The 23,826-nt window shown below is 32.9% G+C and overlaps 1 protein-coding gene across 1 annotated transcript; it reads left to right on the top strand.

The window, feature by feature from the left end:
- Positions 1-10,652: 10,652 nt before the first annotated feature.
- Positions 10,653-12,541, top strand: LOC143242847 (uncharacterized). The gene has a single exon (XM_076486448.1). The coding sequence runs from the start codon at positions 10,701-10,703 to the stop codon at positions 11,913-11,915; it is 1,215 nt and encodes a 404-aa protein (XP_076342563.1). The 5' UTR covers positions 10,653-10,700; the 3' UTR covers positions 11,916-12,541.
- The last annotated feature ends 11,285 nt before the right edge of the window (positions 12,542-23,826 follow it).

Consider the following 23,826-nt stretch of genomic DNA (forward strand, 5'->3'; position numbering starts at 1 on the left):
TGATTGCAGTTTATTCTAAAAAGAAAAGAAATATCTAGTCTGTATAGTATCAGAAATACTGATAAACAGAACTTAAGTACAAAGCTTATAAGTAAATATTATTATTTTTATACAACTGTCCCGCCCTATCAAACAAATGAAGGGATACAACAAACTGAAACGTTGTTTTTGCGTAACTCGCAACAGTGGCTAAAAGCATTATAAACCAACAGCTCACTTTTTAAAGTATTTCTTACATCACAAGATTGCATTTAATACATGTCATTACTTACTATAAGAATGATGTATTTTTTATAATTAACAAGCGCCAGGCCTTATTTTTTTTATAAGATTTGAACATTTTATACACACTGTATCAATATTTAATTGTATATCTAAGTTTTATAACATTTGTATTAACAGTGATTCAGTTGACAATGTTTTGTTCATTTGAACTATATAAAATAACATGAAGTTGGTAAACAAATTCTTATTTTCTACATTTAGATATAACGTTCCAATACACCTTAACTTACATGATTTTATGAAATCCAACCTTAATCTTATTACACATACTTGCAGGTCTAAGATTCAGCTGTGTTGGATCTTAACACATTTGGAAGTCTGAAGAGTTTGCTCTTATTTATCAGTACTTTGCTCTTATCCATCAGTATTGTACTTTGCTGCTCTTATCCATCAGTATTGTACTTTGCTCTATCCATCAGTATTGTACTTTGCTCCTATCCATCAGTATTGTACTTTGCTCTTATCCATCAGTATTGTACTTCCTCCATCTATTGTACTTTGCTCTTATCCATCAGTATTGTACTTTGCTCTTATCCATCAGTATTGTCTCTTACTTATTACCCCTATTTCTTCATGTGTCTTTACTTACTTACAGGTGTCAAAGTTTGGCTCATGTCTTAGTGACGTCTTCAATGGACTGTTTTCATACCTTACTGTCACCTTGTCAATGGAGTCCTTTTCACTTTGTAGTATCTTACCCTCTGCTCCCATTTTCAACTATGCCCGCTACGTTTTGTAAGTATAACTCAGGAAAAGAGAGTCAGTTGGAAGGAACAAGACATGCACTAATCCTCGTGCCTCGCAAATAGAAATGCACCTGCATTCTGCGGGAAAAGTTTCGTGCCTAAATGAAGAGCTACATTGTTGAAAGTGTACTTACTATTCAGCCTTAATGCACGTTTTTATAAAGATTTAGGGTTTCAGCACAGAAAATCTCCGAATGGAAATTATAGTGAGGAATTTTTCTAAAACTTAAGAGAAACTTGGTTAAAAGTGTAAACGTCACCTGTTACAGAACTTTACATTTGTAAGAAGCAAAAGTATAGGAATGCAATGATTCTGATATGAATAGTTCCTTGTATTAGAATTTAACAAATGAAATTGTGATTATATATAATAAACCTTTACACGTGAGTAAACTTTATATGTTTGAGTTTCTTAGCGTATTAATGAAACAGGAATTATACGTACATTGAAAATGCCTTCCACATTTACTGAAGCGAACAATGAACACGCAGATGTTAAAATATACTAATGAACTCCTCAAACATTTACAATAATACAACTTCTGTATAACGTTGAATCATGTAACATATTTTTAGACAGATGTTATAAGTGTACAACTCCGAATGTGACATATGCTATGTCTGACACAGGATTTGGAATCAGTGCTTATGAGTCAGTCATGAATTCTAATCACGTACTAAAAACTGTGAAAGGCTCATAATAATTTCATTTTGTTACTATTGCGTGAAGGATCTTCATTTCGTAAGACGTATTTAAACTTAAATATAATGAAGAAACGTGCAATAATATTATATACGTTTTGAACTATTATATTCTGATATTCAGTGCTGGAATCATTTCACATTCACATGAATTTTATTATGTGTTTTACCTTCTAACAATAGAATCTGTTATTAGAAATAAACATCACGATTGCACATGCCCTTATGTATAAATATAAGAGACAAGACGTAACAGTAATCCTTGTAAGCTACATTTACCCCATATATCATATTTCTTTAGAACCAACCTGTAACGCAGTGTTAAACAGTATCAAAATGTGAAGGAAATGGTATAAATGTAAATAATTAATTCGATTTTAAACAGTTCGCGTGTTTAAAATTTAATACTGTTTTAAAAGTGGAAAAATAGTGTGTTTTTTACACGATTTTTATCTGCAAGTTAACCAACTATAGCGTATATGGCATTAATGAATTTTTACAGACGTATTAGAAACATCTTTGTATAAGAACTAACTTAACAAGTATCGCGGCTCTACGCGATCTGCGGCTCACGAGCTCGAATTCCCAGCACTGAACGTGGTGCTCACCCTTTCAGCCGTGAAGGTGGGGAAGGATGGGGAAGGGGGGGAGGTCAAATGGGACGGTAAATCCAACTCTTCATAGGTAAGAGAGTAGCTCAAGAGTTGATGCTGACTTGTTGTCTTCTTCCCAATATATCACTGTAAACTTAGGGAAAACTATCAAAGATATCCCCCGTGTAGCTTTGTGCGAAACTCAAAGGCATACTAACCAAATACGTGGTTCCGGATTAAAATATAGTCAGTATTATAATAATGACACATATTTGTTCTTTACGATTATTAGAGTTATCCTGAACATAGTTATTTAAATATAAATACAAAGTATTTTTATTGTATTTCTAAAGCTGATTTTCTGAATCTAACGAAGTGAGCCTGGATAGGATAACGCTATTTCATTTTTTAAAGCTCCTGTGGATATGTGTGTGATTTTGTGTAATACCATCACACATATCGTGGTTAACTGCATTACCACGTATTCCTCCAACTTAATTCGAAACCTGATGATTACTTTCCTGCTTAAGATCTGTAAAATGCCCCTGATTTTTCTATGGAGGATTAAGCAAATGAAGCTCTGAGGAAACTTTCAGAACATTCAACAGGAAGACAGGTACTTTCAAGGAAGTATAGAGTAACATCTAAGAAAACTGTCCTCAATTCAGTGGGAAGGTTCGCTTTGGCCCCTGATTTTGTGTTTCAGTCTGAGATATTTTACTTTACAACATCTGGTACAAATAGCAAAGTTGTTTGGGTTTACAACTTGTTCAGAAATGTTCATAAAATATTTTGCAGAGAACACTTTCACATTGCTTCATAAGAAAAGAACAACAACAAATGGATATTATTCTTGCATCAATACTCACAGAAAATGCTTTAAAGGCATCATGAAAAACTGAATAAGAAAAATACTAGGGATTATTGTAAGGTGTACAAACAGTTTTATTACAGAACGTTGTTGATTGATGGTATTCACAATGAATTTCCTAAAATGAAAACAAAACCTTCAGAATGAGTAGCTTAAAAAGTTATTTTCGTATTTATTAGTTACAGATAAGAAGACAAAACTTAATAATTATTCATTGAGTAAATTAGTTCATATTTAGTTGAAATAATGTGAATATCTACATTCGTTATCATAGCTAATTTGCTATAATTCATTACACATTCAAAATAAAATAATGTTATTGTAAATTTAAATTTTTAATGTTATTATGGATTTAAATAGAATAGCTAATGAAATAGTTCGTAAGACTTTTCATTTTATATATAAATATAAATTAATAATTATTTTGCTAAAATAAATTTATTCGCGAAAATGAATAAATCATATTTAAAGTGTATTTTGAATTTATATATATTTAAAATTACATTTATTGCTTATGTTTTGTAGGTACAAAAAAGCAAAAGTACTTTTAACAGTATCTAACCGGAAAATATATAATAAAGAGAACGATCAGACCTTAAATCATACTAAATACTGCGACTCACATAAATTATACAGAAAATATATAATAAAGAGAACGATCAGACCGTAAATCATACTAAATACTGCGACTCACATAAGGCCAGAAAATATATAATAAAGAGAAAGATGAGACCGTAAATCATACTAAATACTGCGACTCACATAAATTATACAGAAAATATATAATAAAGAGAAAGATGAGACCGTAAATCATACTAAATACTGCGACTCACATAAGTTATACATAAAAAGTTACTTAACAATACAGCTGTGTCATGTGTTCAGTATAAGAACTTTGTTAGCCGATATGGACACTAAGATGCACTCATAAGTTAGATATGGTAAGTAAAATGTGAAGGTATTATACCATAGAACATGATGTAGACATAGTAATAATAATACGTGTGTCAAATATCAAACCATTGTTAGAACACATACTATGCAACAAAAATAGAATAATATATTGTTGTTGAAATTCTAAGATCATGCAAGATATTGTGACAATAGCATTCAAATAAATAAACGGAAGACTTTGTACCAATTACGTAAGTAGACATTGTTAAACCTTTGCAGTAATGCCAACAGTTACATTTGAGAACATTCATAAACTATATTAGAAACTGCTACAGTAACATTTTTAAAGTAAAAAACAGGTTATAGTTTCAATTAATAATAAACTTTCTAACATAACCTTCATACTTCGCTGAAGATGGAATGTGTGTGTTTCGAAACGTTCGAACGTTGTAAATATGTTTTGTTTTATTGACCTTTTTCATCTTTGTTATTAAAAACTTTCTATCATAACATACGATATACACAACAAAACAGCATACAATGAGTTTAAGACAACAACCTTTGTTAATACTACATTCAACGAAGATTTTATAAGCTATAGATGTGAAGATTTTAAGTTTATAGAAACTTTAACATGTACTAAGTATAAATAGAAAATTCAAAAATACATTTAAACAGAAACACAGTGGTATACGGGAACATGTTTAGGCTGTAACGTTACAAGAATAATGTAGTTACTTGAATATTTTTAGATCGTATCACACACTGCAACAGTAATATACGCCAAATATAATAACAACATTTTGACAACACCATGCAGTGAAACAATAAATAATTGCGCACAAGAACATTCTTCGATTATTATATAGACGAAACGACAGTAACATCAGTCAGAACTGTAGGGGCACTCAGTAGAATGCATACCTCCTCCACGAGGTTCGGTTCTCAAAAGATACTAAAATATGTCCGTATATCCATTTTTATGAACGGACGTAGGCCTTTTTGGTACGATAGTGAGGAATAATGCTCTACATCAAGTTTCATCAAAATTTGATCATTTTTTGACAGAGTTATAGAGTAAAAATAGTGTGAAAAAATTTGTACTCATGTCAACAGATATGGATTTTTTTGGATTTTGTGACATTGGCCTTCCAAAAACTAATCATGTCTAAGCTGGGTCATAGTCTAAGTGTATATACCAACTTTCGTCCATTCAACCGTTTTCGAGAAATCTTGCGGATAAACACACACAGAGGAATGAAAACATAACCTCCGACAGTCTTCAGTGGTGGAGCAAATGAAATAAAGAAATTCTTAAACATACAAATCTCATCTATAACGTGAGATTTCTGCATCAATAACAGAGTTTTTCACCCTTTGAACCTTACAAAGACCACTGTCAAAGATTGATAATTTTGTATTTATAATCTGAATGACTTAACAGTAATCACATGAAATTTCTTGATAACATATTTTTTATTATCTGTACAGTAATTATATTTGTAAAATATAATTCAATCTAAATGAAGAAAAATCAGCACTCTCATCATGTCTTTAGCAACGAAGAAGAAATTAATATGGCGTTTATATCAGAAATGTGTTTCCTTTTGCTCAAACAAACTGACATGATCGTATACATTAGAAATGCTAGAATATATTTGTTTGTAATTAAACACCAAGCTAAAAACTTTGGGATATCTATGCTTTACCAACTACGGGTATCGAAACTTGGTTTCTAGCATTGTGTTTGTTTTTTGAATTTCGCGCAAAGCTACTCAAGGGCTATCTGCACTAGCCATCCCTAATTTAGCAGCGTAAGACTAGAGGGAAGGCAGTTAGTCATCACCAGTCACCGCTAACTCTTGGGCTAATCTTTTACCAACGAATAGTGGGATTGGCTGAAACATTATAACGCCCCCACGGCTAAAAGGGCAAGCATGTTTGGTGCGACAGGGATTCGAACCCGCGATCCTCAAATTACGAGTCGAACACCTTAACCCACCTGGCCATGCCGGGCCTCTAGCATTGTGAGTCTGTAAACATACTGCAGTGCCATTAGTGGCATTTTAAAAGATTAGATTGTCTTTGACTTAAAAAATCATCACTTCTTGATATATGTAAACCTATACTTTATTTACATTATAGACCCAATGTGTGTGTCGGTAAATATTAAGTCACGCACGTACGTAGGGGGTTTCGTCCCGAATCCCCTATATTTGTATTGTAAAATAATGTTCTTGTGTAGTTATAATGCAGCTTCTTATTATATTTAACTTTTTCCACATAGTCAAAATTTTTGTGGATTAGAAAAGCATTAACGTGTTAGGTTTTGTAGGTTAGGTTATTTGTAGTAGGCGTCTGTGATTTGTTGGCGATAAATTTCAACAATAAACAAACAGCAACACAATTTGCTTGTTTTAAAATAACATATTGAAACAAGTCAAATGTTACACTGTTGATTATCACAGTTGTATTCAGAGCTTTAAATAATTGTCTCTGTTTGATCAAATTCCACGCATTAATCACTACTCTGCATGTAGATAGTACAGTACTTCACTGTAATAAAACATACATATTTATACTAATTTAAGTCTAGCTTCCCATGAAGTGTTACAACAAAATGATGATTTGCTGACTTTTTGTTGGATGTTTGTAGATTTTATGAAAACAACCGTACAATTATTTCAGTTATAGTTCATGCAAAATTGCTTCCACATTTAATCTCATAGCACTTATTTTTCAGAAATTTTCTGGGGGGTGTACCCGACCTTTTATCATTCTTTGGACAATATATGTTGGGTTTTGATTTCACAAATTAGAACTCCAATTCCAAACATTCTGCGTACAGATCTGTAAGCACGACACATTAAGAGTAAGGTAAGAAACATTTTGAACTGTTATAAATTTGATTTCTCAACACTCATAATGTCAACAACAAATATTTACGTTTGAAGAGGAAAAAAAACCTCTTTGCCAAAGACTGATCCACAGAAATGTATGTTATAATTACAAAATTCAATCAACAAATAGATTAAATACTCAGTATTCACAAGCTTCACTTACTCCGTATGTAAAATACACCAGTTAGACAAATCTAATATATTCCACTTAAGAAGTACCATATATCTATAATAAAAACCATCCTTAAATATCCTAGATTTATCTCTTTAAAGAGAATAATGTTAAATCTATTCATCTCAATGAAACATCATTTCAAATTAGTTTTTTTTGTATAAAACACATTCAAAAGACTACATGCACGTTATAAGAATAAGGAAAGATGAAAAGCATAAGATAAGACAAAATTTTCGAAAAGTTAGTTGACAAACAGTTATATCTCTCCTATCTGAATAACGTTTAATTTGCAGTCCCAACACGATAGTTCGTTGCAAGTGTTTGTCATGCTTATGTACTCTTCACATAAACTTGGGTACTACTCTAAGATATATGACAACTAAACCGTATTAGCACACGGCTCTGGAGTAATTAGCTTTGGAGCGATACCATAGAGTTGCCTCAAACATGAAGTCAAAGTTCTTTAATGTTTAGATAGTTCGTTGACGGTTATTTTGCTCATAATGAATTTGTAGTTATTTCAATGGCAGTGATATTAACAAGTTTAAATCCATCCAGAAATAAACGTCACCCATATTGAAGCTCATGTAATTCCAAATAATGTAATGACAAGCTAAATCAAAGTGATTTCATTTCTCAAATATATTTGTCAAATCATAGGACAAGTCGTTGAAAAGCTTTGCATTCGTAGTAGGTTTTGAAAAAGGTAAAGATGTAGGCACAAAGTAGTCCAACAAAGATGCAATAAAGCCTTTAATTGTATCACCAGCTTCAAACGACATATATCTACTGAAATCAAATAACACTGTGCCATAAATATTTATATCATCTACAAAGACCTATTTTACTTATTCAACGGCTCCAAAATACAGTTGTTTTATTTAAAATATCAAAATTGCCTACATAAGTGTGTAACATATATAGTTACAGCGTGTTTATACAATTTTAAACAGATACGTTAGTGTAATGTTTTAAAATTACTATGTAAAACGGTGTTTTGTGGGTTCTATAACGGATACGTCCTTCTAGTTTGCTTAACAGGACATCGTGTACAAACTACAGATAGCCGCTTCTCACATTTAACGCGATTCTTGATGCCTTTGCAGAAAATAACGTGATTGAATGGTAGATATACTTCTTTTGAAATCTGCTTAATGGTACGGTGGTTTTTAAGCTTGTAGATGAAGGAGTGCAAGAAGACGTAGGAAACCCAATAATGCAGTAATTCCTACTAAAGGAATAAATTCTACAATATTAATTTTGCTAACAGTAAATAGTTTTAACGGTGCTAATTATTTTACTGTTTGATAGAGAACTTTAATAAACACTCATCTCGTAGATCTACTGTTTCAAACCAACTAAACTGCTAGATTAGCCTTAGAGAAACGTTTCTAAGTCAGACCACTCTCACCTGATTAACAGTATATTAAAAAATACTATTTCCATGGATTAATAAATGGGTACTGAACGTTCAGTAAGCAAGAACGTTTAGCAGCTGCAATATTAATGACCTACATCATTTGTGACTAATAATAAACAAGTGAATAGGATGGAATTATTTAAAGAAATTCCAAGTTTTCATTTCATATTTCACCAGAGAACTGTTTTCTTATATCATAAATTAAAATACAGGAAATATGAATGGGTTATTTAGTTTTTAATATATCGTACTATTAAATATATATACATATATGATTTTTGTACTTTTAAAATATAAGCACACGAAACATTCATCATATAATAAAAATCATATAACCCTACATTTTATGATTCCAGTTTAGCGTGATTTCATAAGAAACCAATTCCACTGTGATTTGTTTCAGAAATTTATTTGTTGAATTTTGAGCGATACATTACTATAGTTTTACAATCGTTTTTATATCATAAATATATCTTGTTACAAGTAGACAGTCTTTCGTGTATTTCAAGTTAGTTCTATCAATATTTACTTGTTTTTAACTAATAGTTCTACAATTAGCTTATTCTTCTCTATCGAAATCTAATAAGAATGTTTAACTACAATTTAAGTACCCACCATAACAGACAGTAAAAATCTTTTTCATTTTTAGATGAGCTCTTTTATTCGCCGTGCCAAACTGTCGTCAAGTTACTGAAAAAAGAAATTGCTCTTATACTACGCTGAGGTCATGAGTGCATTCTAAACGTGACATCCAAATCCTGTTATTCGATTAAAATAACCCAAAAAGTTTGCGATAAGTGATGCTGATTATTTGCCATTTTTCTAACGTATAAATACAAAATTAGGGACTGCTATCTCAAATAGCTTTGCACGAAGCCTAACGAGTTATTTTTGTTTTTCTATTATGAGCTATGAACATTATATTCCTATTTTCATTTTAACAGTAACAGTCAAAAGTCAAATACTACTTCTATTTGACTTCCATTGTGCTGGTTGAACAAAATATGATCACCCTTTATGTGAATTTTTCTATTTTCATGACTACAGACGTAAAAACCTTTCCTCTATGCACGTGATATAAAATGCAGAAGAATCGTAGTAAAATACAGCACATATATTTTCTGTATATCAGCATAGTGGCATAACTCCTATTTGAAGTGTGGTTATGATTGCACTTTTCTCTAACATTGTGCTAACATATATTACAGAAAGATAAAATCTGGTTACAAGACTCACAACTGATTGCGGATATGATGTATGTATTTAGTTATTAATACAGCCGGTCAGTATTCTAAACTGACTTTCACCTCACGATGACGCTAAACTTACCATCGTTATTAATACTCTAGAAGAAAGGGAGTTTGGTAAGAAGGCGGAGTTAGGTGACGTTTCTACATATCATCCAATAAGAATAACAGTGTCGGCGTAATTCGTGATAACAAGGAACCCGCTTGAAGTAAAATGTATTCTCAAGACAGCTGGTATGGGTATTAGAACTGGAGGCGTAACTCAAGGCTAATTTGAAGCTTTCTGTGCCAGATTTGCATTCAAACAAAGAAGAAGGGCGTAGCTTCATGTACACAGTTCGTCGGCAGGCGTATTTTCATAGGATCGGTACCCAAGCGGTGGTAGTCGATTGTCCGCATAACTAACTCTCTTTGGTGGGTTGTTCTCTTCACTCTATCAGGTTTTCGTTGTGACTTGATAAGAGCTAACCAGCAATGTTTGTTTGGAGAATATAATTTGTTGAGCTGAGAACTGCGTTCTTATCAGATCTCAGATTAATGTCTGTATCAGCTACCTGTTATCGTCAAGTTTGTGATAAAGTGTAGAGTAGTGATAAAATATTATATTAAAAGAAAGTTAACAGGCATCAACTGAACCTTCATTTACCGAAACCATTAAAAAGTCTAGAGCGATAAGACCATATTCGAATGTGAGTAAGAAAGAAATAAGAGTTATGTTACAATTGACTTTGTGAATTATATTTACAACGAAATTTAATGTTGCTTTTACAAACCTTACACTTCGTTTCAAGGTTAAACGAAACTAAAAATTATGATTACGCGAAAGGTTAAGAGGACGTTCAGATTACAATTAATTCTTTGCAAACTATGAGTATTATGACCAATACGTACAGCACGACCAGTATCAACACAGGTTCAAGTCTCACTCTGAATTATACCACAGAAGGATTTGGTCCCAACATTGATTCTACATCCACTAACATTACTTCTACTGCAACTGTAGATTTCATGGGACCTCCAGTAGGAATGGGGATAAGTGGAGGGCCTTCATGTATGACTCAAGTTCCACAAACTTATCCTATTGGAAGAATGAGTTCTCTATGCTTAGAAATTAATGATACAACTACCCAGTCCTGTATGAATACAGTGACTGGACTTAATTCTATGAATGTATCAACTGTTCCCAGCACGGAGTTTTTTATGTGTGGTCGCCTCGGCCCTTCACCCTCTGGTACCGAAAGTGTAGCTAGTTCATCCAATGTAGCGATGGGGCGTGGACGCCCGGATAAAGTTTACCGACGTAGTTACACACACACATGTATGAATAAGGATTCATACATTTCATTGATCACGATGGCTATTCAGAACTGTCCAAGTAAGATGTTAACCCTCAGCGAGATCTATCAGTTCATCATGGATTTGTTTCAATATTATCAGCAGAACCAGCAGCGTTGGCAGAATTCCGTTCGTCACAGTCTGAGCTTTAACGATTGTTTTGTCAAAGTTGCACGAACACAAGAAAAGCCAGGTAAAGGAAGCTTTTGGACACTGCACCCAGACTCTGGAAACATGTTTGAAAATGGTTGCTACCTACGTCGCCAAAAAAGGTTCAAATGTCAAAAGAAAGAAGTGTTTCGACAAGCACATAAAGCCATCGAACAACAACAGAAACAGCAAAGTATAGAATCGAAGATCGGTGTTTCTCCACCGCACCTGAAATCGGCGGACACTTCTAGAAAGCCTCCTGACAACCCTTATCCTTATCCTGACAACCCTTCTCCTTATCCACCACAACATTCGGGACAGATTATCAATTCCAACCAGGGTCAGCAGCATGTTGCCTCCTCTCTGTCTGCCAAATCTCAGCTGCTGACAGTAGCTACTAACACAGACAACTATAACTGTCATGAACGCTCCTTGATAGATGGTAGTGAAAACCATAAACTGGAAACGACGTGTTGTAGTCCGCAGATCAACACGAATTACTCACAGTATAGTGGGCTAGATCCTCACCAGTTCGGACTATTTACTCGTGGTCTGACTTTATCCTACCATACTAGCCTCTGGCCACGTGAGAGTTGACCCCTACTATAATTCTTCTAATCACCCATTTTTTATCAATAATATAATATCTGATGACACCAAAGCAGACATGAAAATTTACGAGATAACTCAATACTCAGGTTATGCACCCATGTCACCCCTTAACGCAGGACCTCCGTCCAATGAAACAAACAGTTACTATCATCATTCTCTCTACTACGTTCATCCTTCAGCATTTTCCAATATATGATCTCTATTTTATTTATTACGTTCACGTTCTATCTGCTACGTTCACCCCCAAAGCAGTTGTAACATACGAACATTGTTCTCTCTACTATATTTAAATCTTTCAGCAGACTCTACGCATTGTTACATCAGGATTTGTTTAGACTCTGGCACGGCAAGAACTTGTTGCGATAATTCACGAACAGGAATTTCTTCAATGATGCCTGAAATATTGTTGCCCAACATTGAATCTCGTTATCGAAGCACTAACATTTAGTGTAATCTAGCCGTGTGGGTGAGCACGCTATATTTTTTTCTCTCTATGTCAGTTGCAGTTCGTTCATATCTTAATTCTATGAGCAAGAGCACAATGAATGTAGCTTTCATGTTGTTGTTTTCATGTGTATTGTTATTTAAGTTTTATATATTCAAGTTATTGTTCCTCCTATTCTTATCAATTATATTTTTTAACATTCTTTACAATATTTCGATTTATTTTTGTATAAACATATCGCTATCTGTTAAGTTGTTTTTTAATCCTGAACAACTATTAATTTTGTGATGTACTGTCCCTATAACTGGTATTAGGTGCACTACATGTTTTATGAAAGAATAGCATGTGTAAAACGACAGCTATGTTTTACATACGTAACATCGCTTCTATACAAATTTAAAATATCGCTTTTGGTAATTTTGAAATTAGAGTATAATGGTAAAGGACAACCTTACACTAACTATAATTTAGTGTGTGAAACAAACACTTTGCAACTTAACGTAAATATAAATGTATAGTTTGGATTGTTATAAATATACCTTATTATAAAATAATATATATGCCGATTTTTTTTAGTAAAATTGTTATTAAAAGCCTGAATCGAGAAGGTATTTGATTTATGGTCAATCAAGCTCAGAATCGTTATATTTGCTTGATATAAGTTACAAATATTATTTCGTATAAGCACAACATCAGAACTATTATTCAGTGTACAACGGTTTGATAATGGTTATTTATCACCTATAAACATGACACCAAAATTAACACGTTTTTGTTTTATTTTAGTGTTAGTTCACTTACCAAAATGAAATCACCATGCTTGTGAAAAACTCAGCTATTGTTTTCTACCATACGCAGTATAAAGTAATGAAAACAAATAGAATCAATTTATTCAGTACGGCAAAAAAACGACAAGAACAAAAGAAAAAACGAACAGTTTTTTATTACGGGTTATGTGGTGATAACATAGATGACCTCGCATATGTTAATTCACAAGTATTTTTATTTGAACTAGTTGTAACAACAATACTAATATTACTATTTCATTTGTTTGCCTATAGCTATCTCTTCAGACACATTATAGCTTACATACTTTATTTTTCAGATTTAATTTTAACATTGAAACTATAAAGCGATGTATAGCGAATTAAATTCTTCGTAATTTTGACACGTAATTACAATAATAAACAACAGTATTACATTATAATTACGTTTGGAAGATCATCAGTGAAATATTATAGAGCAGCACGGTTCACTTTATCTTTCTGTTTGACAGAAAGCTGCTGCTTCCTAATGTGACACAAAGGAAGCTCGGATGTCTGTTTCCGTACCTCTGTTTTGTTAAGCCTAACGAGAGAAGTCTCATTTGTTACTATCTGTAACTTAAAATATAATTGTTGGTTTTATGAAACATTTACCAGAAAATTTCAAGAATTGATATTTATTACTTTATTATAAATTTAACTCTATAAACAGCTAAAAAAAAAGCGTTCAGATACATGACGAGAAATCAGTTTGTGGAATATAAAAGTATTAAAATACGTAAAATTAGCCATAAATGTTAATTTTTTTATCTGCAAGTAGTATTAAGACACATATGAGGAAGTATTAAGTAATATGTTAAGATAGTATTAACCTGTACCTAAACCAAATATAGCTATGACTTCATAATGCAAAAAATAATGTAGTATCAGAAACGTTTCGGGGGCACATTAAATCACATCTGTATGTAGCATAATACAACGTATATCTGGAGACAATATAATGCTCCGCTCTAGAAAGCACTGTTAAGTACGGACAGCATACTTTAAGGTATATCTGGAAAGAATATAATGAGCCAATATAGAAAGCAGTATTAATTATGGATAGTATAATTTAAGTTTCATACTGCCAAACTCCATAAATATAGTATCTTTTACTATCTAGATTCTAGAGGCAGTTTGAATGAATATAGGGGCTATAATACAAATTATATTAGGAGAAAATGTGAGTGGATTTTAACTCAGTGCGAATTCCATTTAGAGACGATATTAAGTTATAACAGGATATGATAGCTAGTCAATCTTTAACTTTCTTTGGTTTACCACCAGGGGATGTAAATAAAATATCATGGTTGGACTAAAAAGTCAGTGAATTTGCTTAATATCAATTCGATGTATTATTATCTGAATTAAATAATAGCGTGAAAGGAGTACCGTAAAACTATGTTCAGATAGAATAATTTTCAAAATTTATATTTCTCGTATGATAGTAAGAGTTTATTTGGAAAGTGCAGAGTTCCTTAGTTTATTAGGGTAAAGTATCAAAAACTATATATATATATATATATAATTTCAAACTCAAAATGTCCCACAGTGGCATGTCACAGCGACATGTCTGCGAATTTATAATACCAGAATCCGGGTTTCGATTGTTTGTTGGTTTGTTTTTTGAATTTCGCGCAAAGCTACTTGAGGGCTATCTGCGCTAGCCGTCCCTAATTTAGCAGCGTAAGACCAGAGGGAAGGCAGCTAGTCATCACCACCCACCGCCAACTCTTGGCCTACTCTTTTACCAACGAATAGTGGGATTGACCGGACATTATGACGCCCCTACGACTGAAAGGGCGAGCATGTTTGGTGTGACGGGGATTCGAAACCACGCCCCTCAGATTACCAGTCGAACGCCTTAACCCACCTGGCCATGCCGGGCTTCCCAGGTTCCGATACCCGTCATGGGTAGAGCACAGGTATCTTATGATGTTACTTTCTGTAAGTTGAATCCTGTCTTTATCTGTGCTGCACTCTGTTCTTGGATTTGTCTGAATAATTTTGTAAAATGTTCAAAGGAAAGGAAATATTACCTTTCCAGTTAAAGTATTTGTTTACAATCTCTAGCAAGGAAATGAAGGAAAGCGATATCTCGGGATCTAATCGTTTATTATTTCACTTCTTCACAATCAAAGCTTCCGCTCACAGTGTTTTAAATATGTCTTGTATTCTATGATTATACGCGTTCTTCTAAAATCAAGTAACAATATTTCATTTCCTCTATTATATTGATGTTGTAGTTTGTTCTTCCTGCAATTTGATTCAAATAGATTAATTCTTATGATACGTATTGTATGTCATACTGTTATAACAACTGAAATCATTACATATCTATCTTTTATGTACTATAAAGAAAATGGTGTACTATAGAAATGAAAAGAGTAATATTTTTATTGATGTAAGCATTAATAACTCTTCGTGGAGAAATGTGCTGATACGACAATTTATTGTGAATATATTGCAAACAGCTATTCATAATTCATTACAATATACAACATTCTATAGCATGTATCATGAAGCTAAATTTTCTAAATGTACATTTTGAAACATTTTTATAGTATGCGTTATGGTAACGTTTACTGTTTTAATAAGATATATTATAAACAGTTGGGTTATAATATAGTATACAATAAAATATGCTGAGATAGTAGGATACAGAATGGCATAGAACGCTCTATTAGATGTATTATAAACCATTCTGATAGTTATCATGTCAATTATTCTGGTTTATTATATTTTACCATAAAATATGTAATTCTATACTGTGAGTATATAATTAAACCATTCTAGCGCGATAAACTGTAAATTATACTTTTCTAGTATAATATATTATAACAAAACAGTGTATTTTATAATATATTACAACAAATGAGTGCAGTTATAACATATTATACTAGAACAGTGTACTGTTATTTGTATACCTTACTTATGTTTCTAAAAAAAATAGTTTTAGATTTGTTTTGATAAAAATTCTATTTCGACAAACAAAAAAGTGCGGACGGAACAAAATGACTAAAACTGAAAATTAATTAATGAAATGGAGTTTGGACATTTAAGGAAGTCCACAATTAATTAGGTAACTTGGCAAAAATCAATTCAATACGTATATAAAAGAAAATGTTCTATTGTAATGCTGTTGCATATGTTCTGAACAATTGTGAATTGTATAAGCGTCCAAATCCGAAGCGTTCTACAGGCTTAGCGGTCAGCTTGAAAGCCTATAACTCCACAATTAATGTTTCACACCCAGGGTGGACACTGTGTGTATAACCTAGTCTGTTGCTTTATACTTAGAAACATACAAACAACCAATTAAGTTCCAAACTGGTAGTCAATTTCAGGTGTTTTCGCAGCGTTTTGTGCAATATTGTTTTCAGCCATTGAGCGTTTTCGAGGCTCTGTTTAAAAGGTCCATAATTTTCAACGCTGTCTGATGTTATATACTTTTGGCCATGAGAAATGGGGTAAACGAGTCAAAGACACTCATTGTTGCCTAAGTGCTGAAAGACAAAAAAGTCAAAATGATATACCTGATACACACTATGCAGAAAACTACTCACAGTACGGTAATAACTGAGACACACAGTTGTGACCTTTAACCTCAGAACGTGTCTGCTGTTGCTAACACACAATAAAAATAGCTGTCAAAGTAATAATGACTAGCCTCAAAAGATTTATTTATGAAAAGATTGGGTTAAATGCTATTTGTACTATTTTTTTAATGTGTCTTTCTTTTCGCTGGGCCTGGCATGGCCTAGCGCGTTAAAACGTGCGCTTCGTACTCTGAGGGTCGCGGGTTCGCGCCCGAGTCGCGCCAAACATGCTCGCCCTCCCAACCGTGGGGGCGTTATAATGTAACGGTCAATCCCACTTTTCGTTGGTAAAAGAGTAGCCCAAGAGTTGGCGGTGGGTGGTGATGACTAGCTGCCTTCCCTCTAGTCTTACACTGCTAAATTAGGGACGGCTAGCACAGATAGCCCTCGAGTAGCTTTGTGTGAAATTCCAAAAACACAAACAAACTTTTCGCTCTATTTTTCAAAGATTTGAAATATAGTGTGAATTCCATTGATTATACATTTTTGTCTAGTATAATTGGTTTCAAAATAACAATAAAAACTGTTGAAAACGTTTAACTGGTATTAGTTTCCTTGTTTTGTATTTTTCTTATAGCAAGGCCACATCTGGCTATCTGCTGTGTTCACCGAGCGGGAATCGAACTTCTTATGTTAGTAATGTAAATCCAAAAAACTCGCCGCTGTTGCAGCGGGTGACTTTTGTAATTTAATGGTCACTTAACTGTTTTAGCATCCATGTGAGTGGTTGGATTCTAAGTTAATTTTAACGGCAGATAGTCGTTTGGTTTTGCTAACACAAGATAAAGTCATAAGAGACGATTGTTTAAACAGTAATTGCGTAGTTACGTTTTGATCAACGACAAGTAATAAAACTAATAATTAATTTTACTCATTTCAATAAAACAGTGCATCAAAAGGCAGCAGATATTTTCGAATCTCTAATAATAAGAGAAGTGTTCCTTATTTGTAAACGAATCGTATTTATTGAACGTAATAATCTAGTGCGATATTCATCTTTGTACCAATATCCTATTAGCGATGTCTACCACTAAATTAACACAAAGATCTATTGCAGAGTTTGTAGTTTGCAAATTACGTGAAATTTGTCTTTAAATTCTACATAAATGATTGCGAAATATGTTAGGTGGAGGACTAACATGACTTGAATGCAGAAGGACTGTGTGAAGTGAATATGAGGACATGGTAAACGATCTCCGTTATAATATAGAAAATATTGAAAAACCTTAATTGTATTGGTGTAAAACAACTTAAATTTATCTACAACTAAAATGAATGATTAATTTCTCAAATATTTTCCATTTGAAATTTGCTCATATGTTCTGATTAATTACATATGTATTTTTTCTAAAACGATTTCGCCGAGCCAAAATATGTCTGACTACTAGAGAAGGCCCGGCATGGCTAGATGGCTAAGGCACTCGACTCGTAATCCGAGGGTCACGGTTTCGATACCCTGTCACACCAAACATGCTCGCCATTTCAGCCATGGGTGCGTTATAATATGACGGCCAATCCCACTATTCGTTAGTAAAAGAGTAGCCCGAGAGTTGACGGTGGGTGATGATGAATAGCTGCCTTCCTCTTGTCTTACACTGCTAAATTAGGGACGGCTAGCGCAGATAGCCCTCGAGTAGCTTTGCGCGAAATTCAACAACAAACAAATAAAAACCATATTTATTTTCCGGTTTAGTTTTTATAGAGTGACATTTCTATTGAGTTTGAAGTACGACGTCTCGTAGGCTGAAGTAACATACTTTACAAGGTCTCATTTGCTTCCGTTTATGGGTTCTAGGACTACAGTACTGTTTGAAACAAATATTGCTAGCTTCTTCAAAGGAGTTACTCTAACGGAATTATATAAAGTGGAGGTAAGCAAGGAGATACACAGTTCGTTTTAGTTTCTAATTCTTGAGCAAACATCAAAGGCTTCAAAAGAAATACGAAGAATTTCATGTAAAAAAGCTTTTGATGCAAACTATGTTTCACGTCAAATCTATAAAGAGAAGAACTATTTGATGTGCGTCATAGATTTATAAACACTCAAGTAAAACGTTTTAAAGCACCAGCTACAAAAAGTAAAGCTACATAGGCTTAGTTCAATGAGCAAGCGTGAAAACTGACACATATTGCCACATTAACATGTACGAACTGCGGTAGAAAGGCGATCAAAGCGACATGTAATTCAGGTTAACAGATTAACATTTCAGTACGCTTGAGTTAAGGATCAATGTACGTCTATGAGATATGTTGTTCATGTGAAGGTTGCCTATGGACACAGCTATTTAAATTAGGTTTTGCTTCTTTATTCATCAAGATTGCTAGAAATCAGGAAAGATATAAGACTGCATGAAACAGTTGTAACTCGTGTTATTTAAAGTTTGTCCCTTATTAACAGTGGACTGTTGAACTCCAGTAATTGATATCTAAATTTGCTGCAAAATTTCTGAGAACCTGTTACATATGTTTACCATATTTTCTCAGTTTGCTGTTATTAAATATACCTTAACATAGTTTAACCTTACTTCTACAGAAAAATTTTAACTTGTATATCAATAAACTTTTGACCTTTATTATTTTGGAATAGTAGGTTATTCTTCTAAAAATAATTTACGATAAAAGACCTAATTATAAGATGATTAAAATTAAATAAAATGACCATTTTATTATGTAAACTGTTTTGTTTGTTTGTTTTGGAATTTCGCACAAAACTACTCGAGGACTATTATGTAAACTTTAATAATCATGTATACAGCATTTTAAAACCAAACAAAAATATTTAATAAATACCTAGAATTTATGATTCGACTAGCGTAAGCCGCAAACTTGTTTGTTTGTTTTTTTTGCTACATTTCTCTCAATTTGTTCATTTTCGATTTTAAATAAAAGGTGTGTAAAATCATATCAGATGATTTTGTCTCCCACAAACATCATCTTCACCAAGTTTTGGCGATTAAACTGTAATTTTAACAATTACCTATTTAAATCAAGACATGCGCAGTGCATTGCGCAACCAAGAAAAAAAAAAGGTGAAACATGCCTTACATAGTGTTTTACAGGAACCAACGAATAGCGATTTTGGCTAGCTGTAACTTAGTACTTCCTCTATCATGTTTATGAATTTTTCACCCATATTGCTTCCTTGTTTGTTCACTTCACATTTCGAATTTCAAGAACATCCGTGCAGTCACAACTGAGATATACGGTATCAAAATTCGACTTATTTGCTTCCTTTCTCTTTCAACTGTTCTTCATTCTAATGATACCGCTACTATCTTTGAAAACATAGATAATAGTAAAAAAACATTCAAACGGTTCGTAAGAAAGCAGCATGACACCAAACTACATACACTTCGACAAGCAGCTCGTAAAGTTCTATACCTGCACTTCTCAAAAGTATGAGTAACTAAAGTAACTTGGTTTATAAAAATAGTTCATAATTTAACGTTGGTACAATTAACTGAATTATAAGTTATTATTTTATAAAGAGGTTCTAATATTTTTTTACCAATATAATCGTTTTCCCAATAAAATACACTGCTTTGAATTTAAAACTAACTTTTAAAGTCTGTTTTGCAGAATTGCGACTAAATTCAAAACTGATAGAAGTATTACATAGAAAGGCAACCTATGAATAATGTTTAAAATGCTTTAGAATTTCCTGTTGAGATTTCCGTAAGTCCTTCTCAATACCTCCCAACATTGCCATAACTTTCCAAAACCTTTTGAAAACTAGAGTATTAATAAATTTCTTTGCAAATTTGCTTCCAGAGCAACAGTTGTTCTCAACTGCAAAAATAAATGTTAGAAATTAAACTTTAACATTCCAGAACTAATTGCGTTAGAGAACTGCAACAAGATAACAGAATAATCATTCTTAAGGTACACAAAACTAACTCTGTCGTCAATTTTAGCAGGGCTTTTAATTATTAAAAATTAATAGAAATACTGTATGATCCATCTTTATTTAAAAGTTTATATATCAATTCAACCAATTTTGGAGAAATTGTGTTAAATAAGCATCTGATTAAACAATACAAATCGATAATGTACTCAGTATTACTGCATTTCTACTTGAGAAGTAATAATGTCAGGACTCTACAATTTTACGGATCACATCAAACAATTTAAAAACAAATATAACTTATGATCAATTAATTATAACAGCCTTTGACAGTTTTCACTTTAAAATTTCCTGCTCATCTCAACCTTATGGATTCTTTATTGCTAATGGGATATTAAAGAACAGTAGTGGTGAGCAGTCTCTTGTTTGTATCAGAATTGCGTTTCTTTTATTATTATTATTACAGTAAAAGATGACCTGGAGAGATCACCCATTTTAATCATTTACACCACTTTATGGTAGTGTGTTGTCTGTCTATAACTTAGTTACTAGACACTCAAAATGTTGTCACTTAAGAAACGCTTAACATTGCAATTTGTACTGCCGTGACGTTAGTGAATCGTGCACATGCCACGAATCACGAGAATAATTATACAATCTGTAGGATACAACACAGTATGAAGTATGAACTTGAACAGCAAGAAATAAAAATATTTGTCACTATTCATTTTGATTTTATCTGCTCTTGATATAAAACACGTCAGAGGTCCCTTCACCAAACATCAAGATGATTAATATATGTCGTGAGTGCAAATCTAGTTTGTTTGTTTGTTGTTGAATTTCGCATAAAGCTACTCGAGGGCTATCTGTACTAGCCGTCCCTAATTTAGCAGTGTAAGACTAGAGGAAAGGCCGCTAGTCATCACCACCCACCGCTAACTCTTGGGCTATTCTTTTGGGCGTCACATTATAACGCCCCCACGGCTGAAAGGGCGACGGGGATGCGAACCCGCGACCCTCAGATTACGAGTCGCACGCCTTAACACGCTTGGCCATGCCGGACCGAGTGCAAATGTAAAGAAAGATGATAGGATTATGTGTTCAATTTATTATTTTTAAGTTAATTAATTACAGGGGAAACAAAATTATCGTGGCATAATCCGCTTTAGAATTTCGCTTCGATAGTTTTGAGCCCGACTTGGCCCGGTGGTTAATGCATTCAAATCGTAATCCGAGGATTGGAGTTCGAATTCCCGTCACACCAAACATACTCGCCCTTTCAGCCGTGGGGCTGTTATAACTGACGGTCAATCCCACTATTCGTTGGTAAAGAGTAGCTCAAGAGTTGGCTATGGGCGGTGATGACTAGCTGCCTTCCCTATTGTATTACACTTTAAATTAGGAACGCCTAGCATAGATAGCCCTCGTGAAGTTTTGCGTGAATTTCAAAAACAAACAAACTTTATTAGTTTTACACTTTGCGCTTAATATGGTTTGTAAAATAGTTAGGGTGAGCATAGAGCAGATAGACCTTTGTTAAGATTAAACGCGCACACACACAGATTCACTCCGAATTGTCGTAACAGATTGATTATTGTATGGCTTAGGACATTCTTCACTCAAAGCCACCTATGGAATAACTGCGCATAGCAGTTCCAGGTTTTAAACTTATTAATAAGATAGAAGGTAATTACTCAATAAGACCATTGTCCTTTTTAGCCTACTCCAGAGCAACAGCCTGCCCATTTAACAGTTTCAATAGGTAAAAACATAGAAATTATTCGATATGACCTAATATGTTGTCTTCCCTCCTGAAGTTAACAGCCAAGAACAAGTCCATAATTTGAGGGATAAGTAATGTAATAAATATACGAATTGAGCACAGTCAATGAGGACCAATTTGCTCAGAGCACGTTGTATTACCAACAGTTTAATAACAGAGTCTAGAAAAATTGCGTTGTCATGCCTACATAGTTGTAAGTCGCTATTCCATGTGCCTTTCATTGATTTGTTGTTACTTTCAGGAATGTTTTTGTTGTGAAAAGAGAAGAGGAAGGATTTTAACTGGTTAACACGATCTAAATATTCAAACATTTTCTTTTCTTATTCGGACAATATGTTTTCAAGCTATTTTGTATTCGTGTCTTACCTCATTAACATTGTTAAACAAAGCAAGTTAGCAATTCATAGACGAATTTTAGTAAAGAAGATTGACGCACTAAATAGCAAAATTACTACAAAGTGTACATATATGTATATATTTATTGTTTTAATAGTTTCAGGAGTTTTCGTCACCCGTATGAAAAATTACGAAACATTTATTTCACTCACTGGAATTCTTGATCCCGGTGACGAAATTCTAGAAATAGATAGCGTTAGTGTTAGCCAAAACACATCATAGATATCCAAAATATGATAATAAATACCAAGAAAATACGCTTCACAACCCTGTCTCTTGTAAATCGGAAAGAGAAATGAATACATGCAAAGAACATAAAATGGATTTTTTATTATAAATAATAATTTGTGTATTTATATATGTTATGTTTCTTCTTTAAAATTGTAAAATAATAAATTAAGAACAGTTTAAATTGTATTAAATGTATTGCAAAATTTTGTATTGGATTTTATTGTTCAAATGATGAAATAACACCAACAGAATTAAAGACAGACAATACAAAATTTTTTATTGGATTTTATTGTTCAAATGATGAAATAACACCAACAGAATTAAAGACAGACAATACAAAAATTTTGTATTGGATTTTATTGTTCAAATGATGAAACAACACCAACAGAATTCAAGACAGATTTGCTATAGAGGAATCAATCCAGAAAGAGATATAATTTTATGAACAAAGCTTCACTGAATATAATCAATATATAATTAATACAATCAGTTTAAATCAGTAATTTATCAGTTAATTAACTTTTCTTACCATTCAATTAAATCATCCTGAAAAAGGATAATACTGTAGAACAATTGAAACGAACTCTTAAATATTAAATTAACTCAATAATGATTTTCGGTAACATGATTACAATAAAATAATCTGGAAATACTTCTTTTAACAATTGATTAATTTTTCACAACATTAAGAAATATACAGATAATAAGAACTAAATAATCCAACATTACATCTTTGGCATAACAGAAATTAGTTCAAGATAAATACACCTGAAAAAAAATCAAACAAACATAAAT

The sequence above is a fragment of the Tachypleus tridentatus genome, unplaced genomic scaffold (assembly GCF_004210375.1).
Source record: "Tachypleus tridentatus isolate NWPU-2018 unplaced genomic scaffold, ASM421037v1 Hic_cluster_2, whole genome shotgun sequence".
Classification (NCBI taxonomy): domain Eukaryota; kingdom Metazoa; phylum Arthropoda; class Merostomata; order Xiphosura; family Limulidae; genus Tachypleus; species Tachypleus tridentatus.

What these genes read in the sequence shown, in the direction of transcription:
- LOC143242847 (XM_076486448.1), top strand. Translation starts at nt 10,701, where the DNA reads ATGAGTATTATGACCAATACGTACAGCACGACCAGTATCAACACAGGT.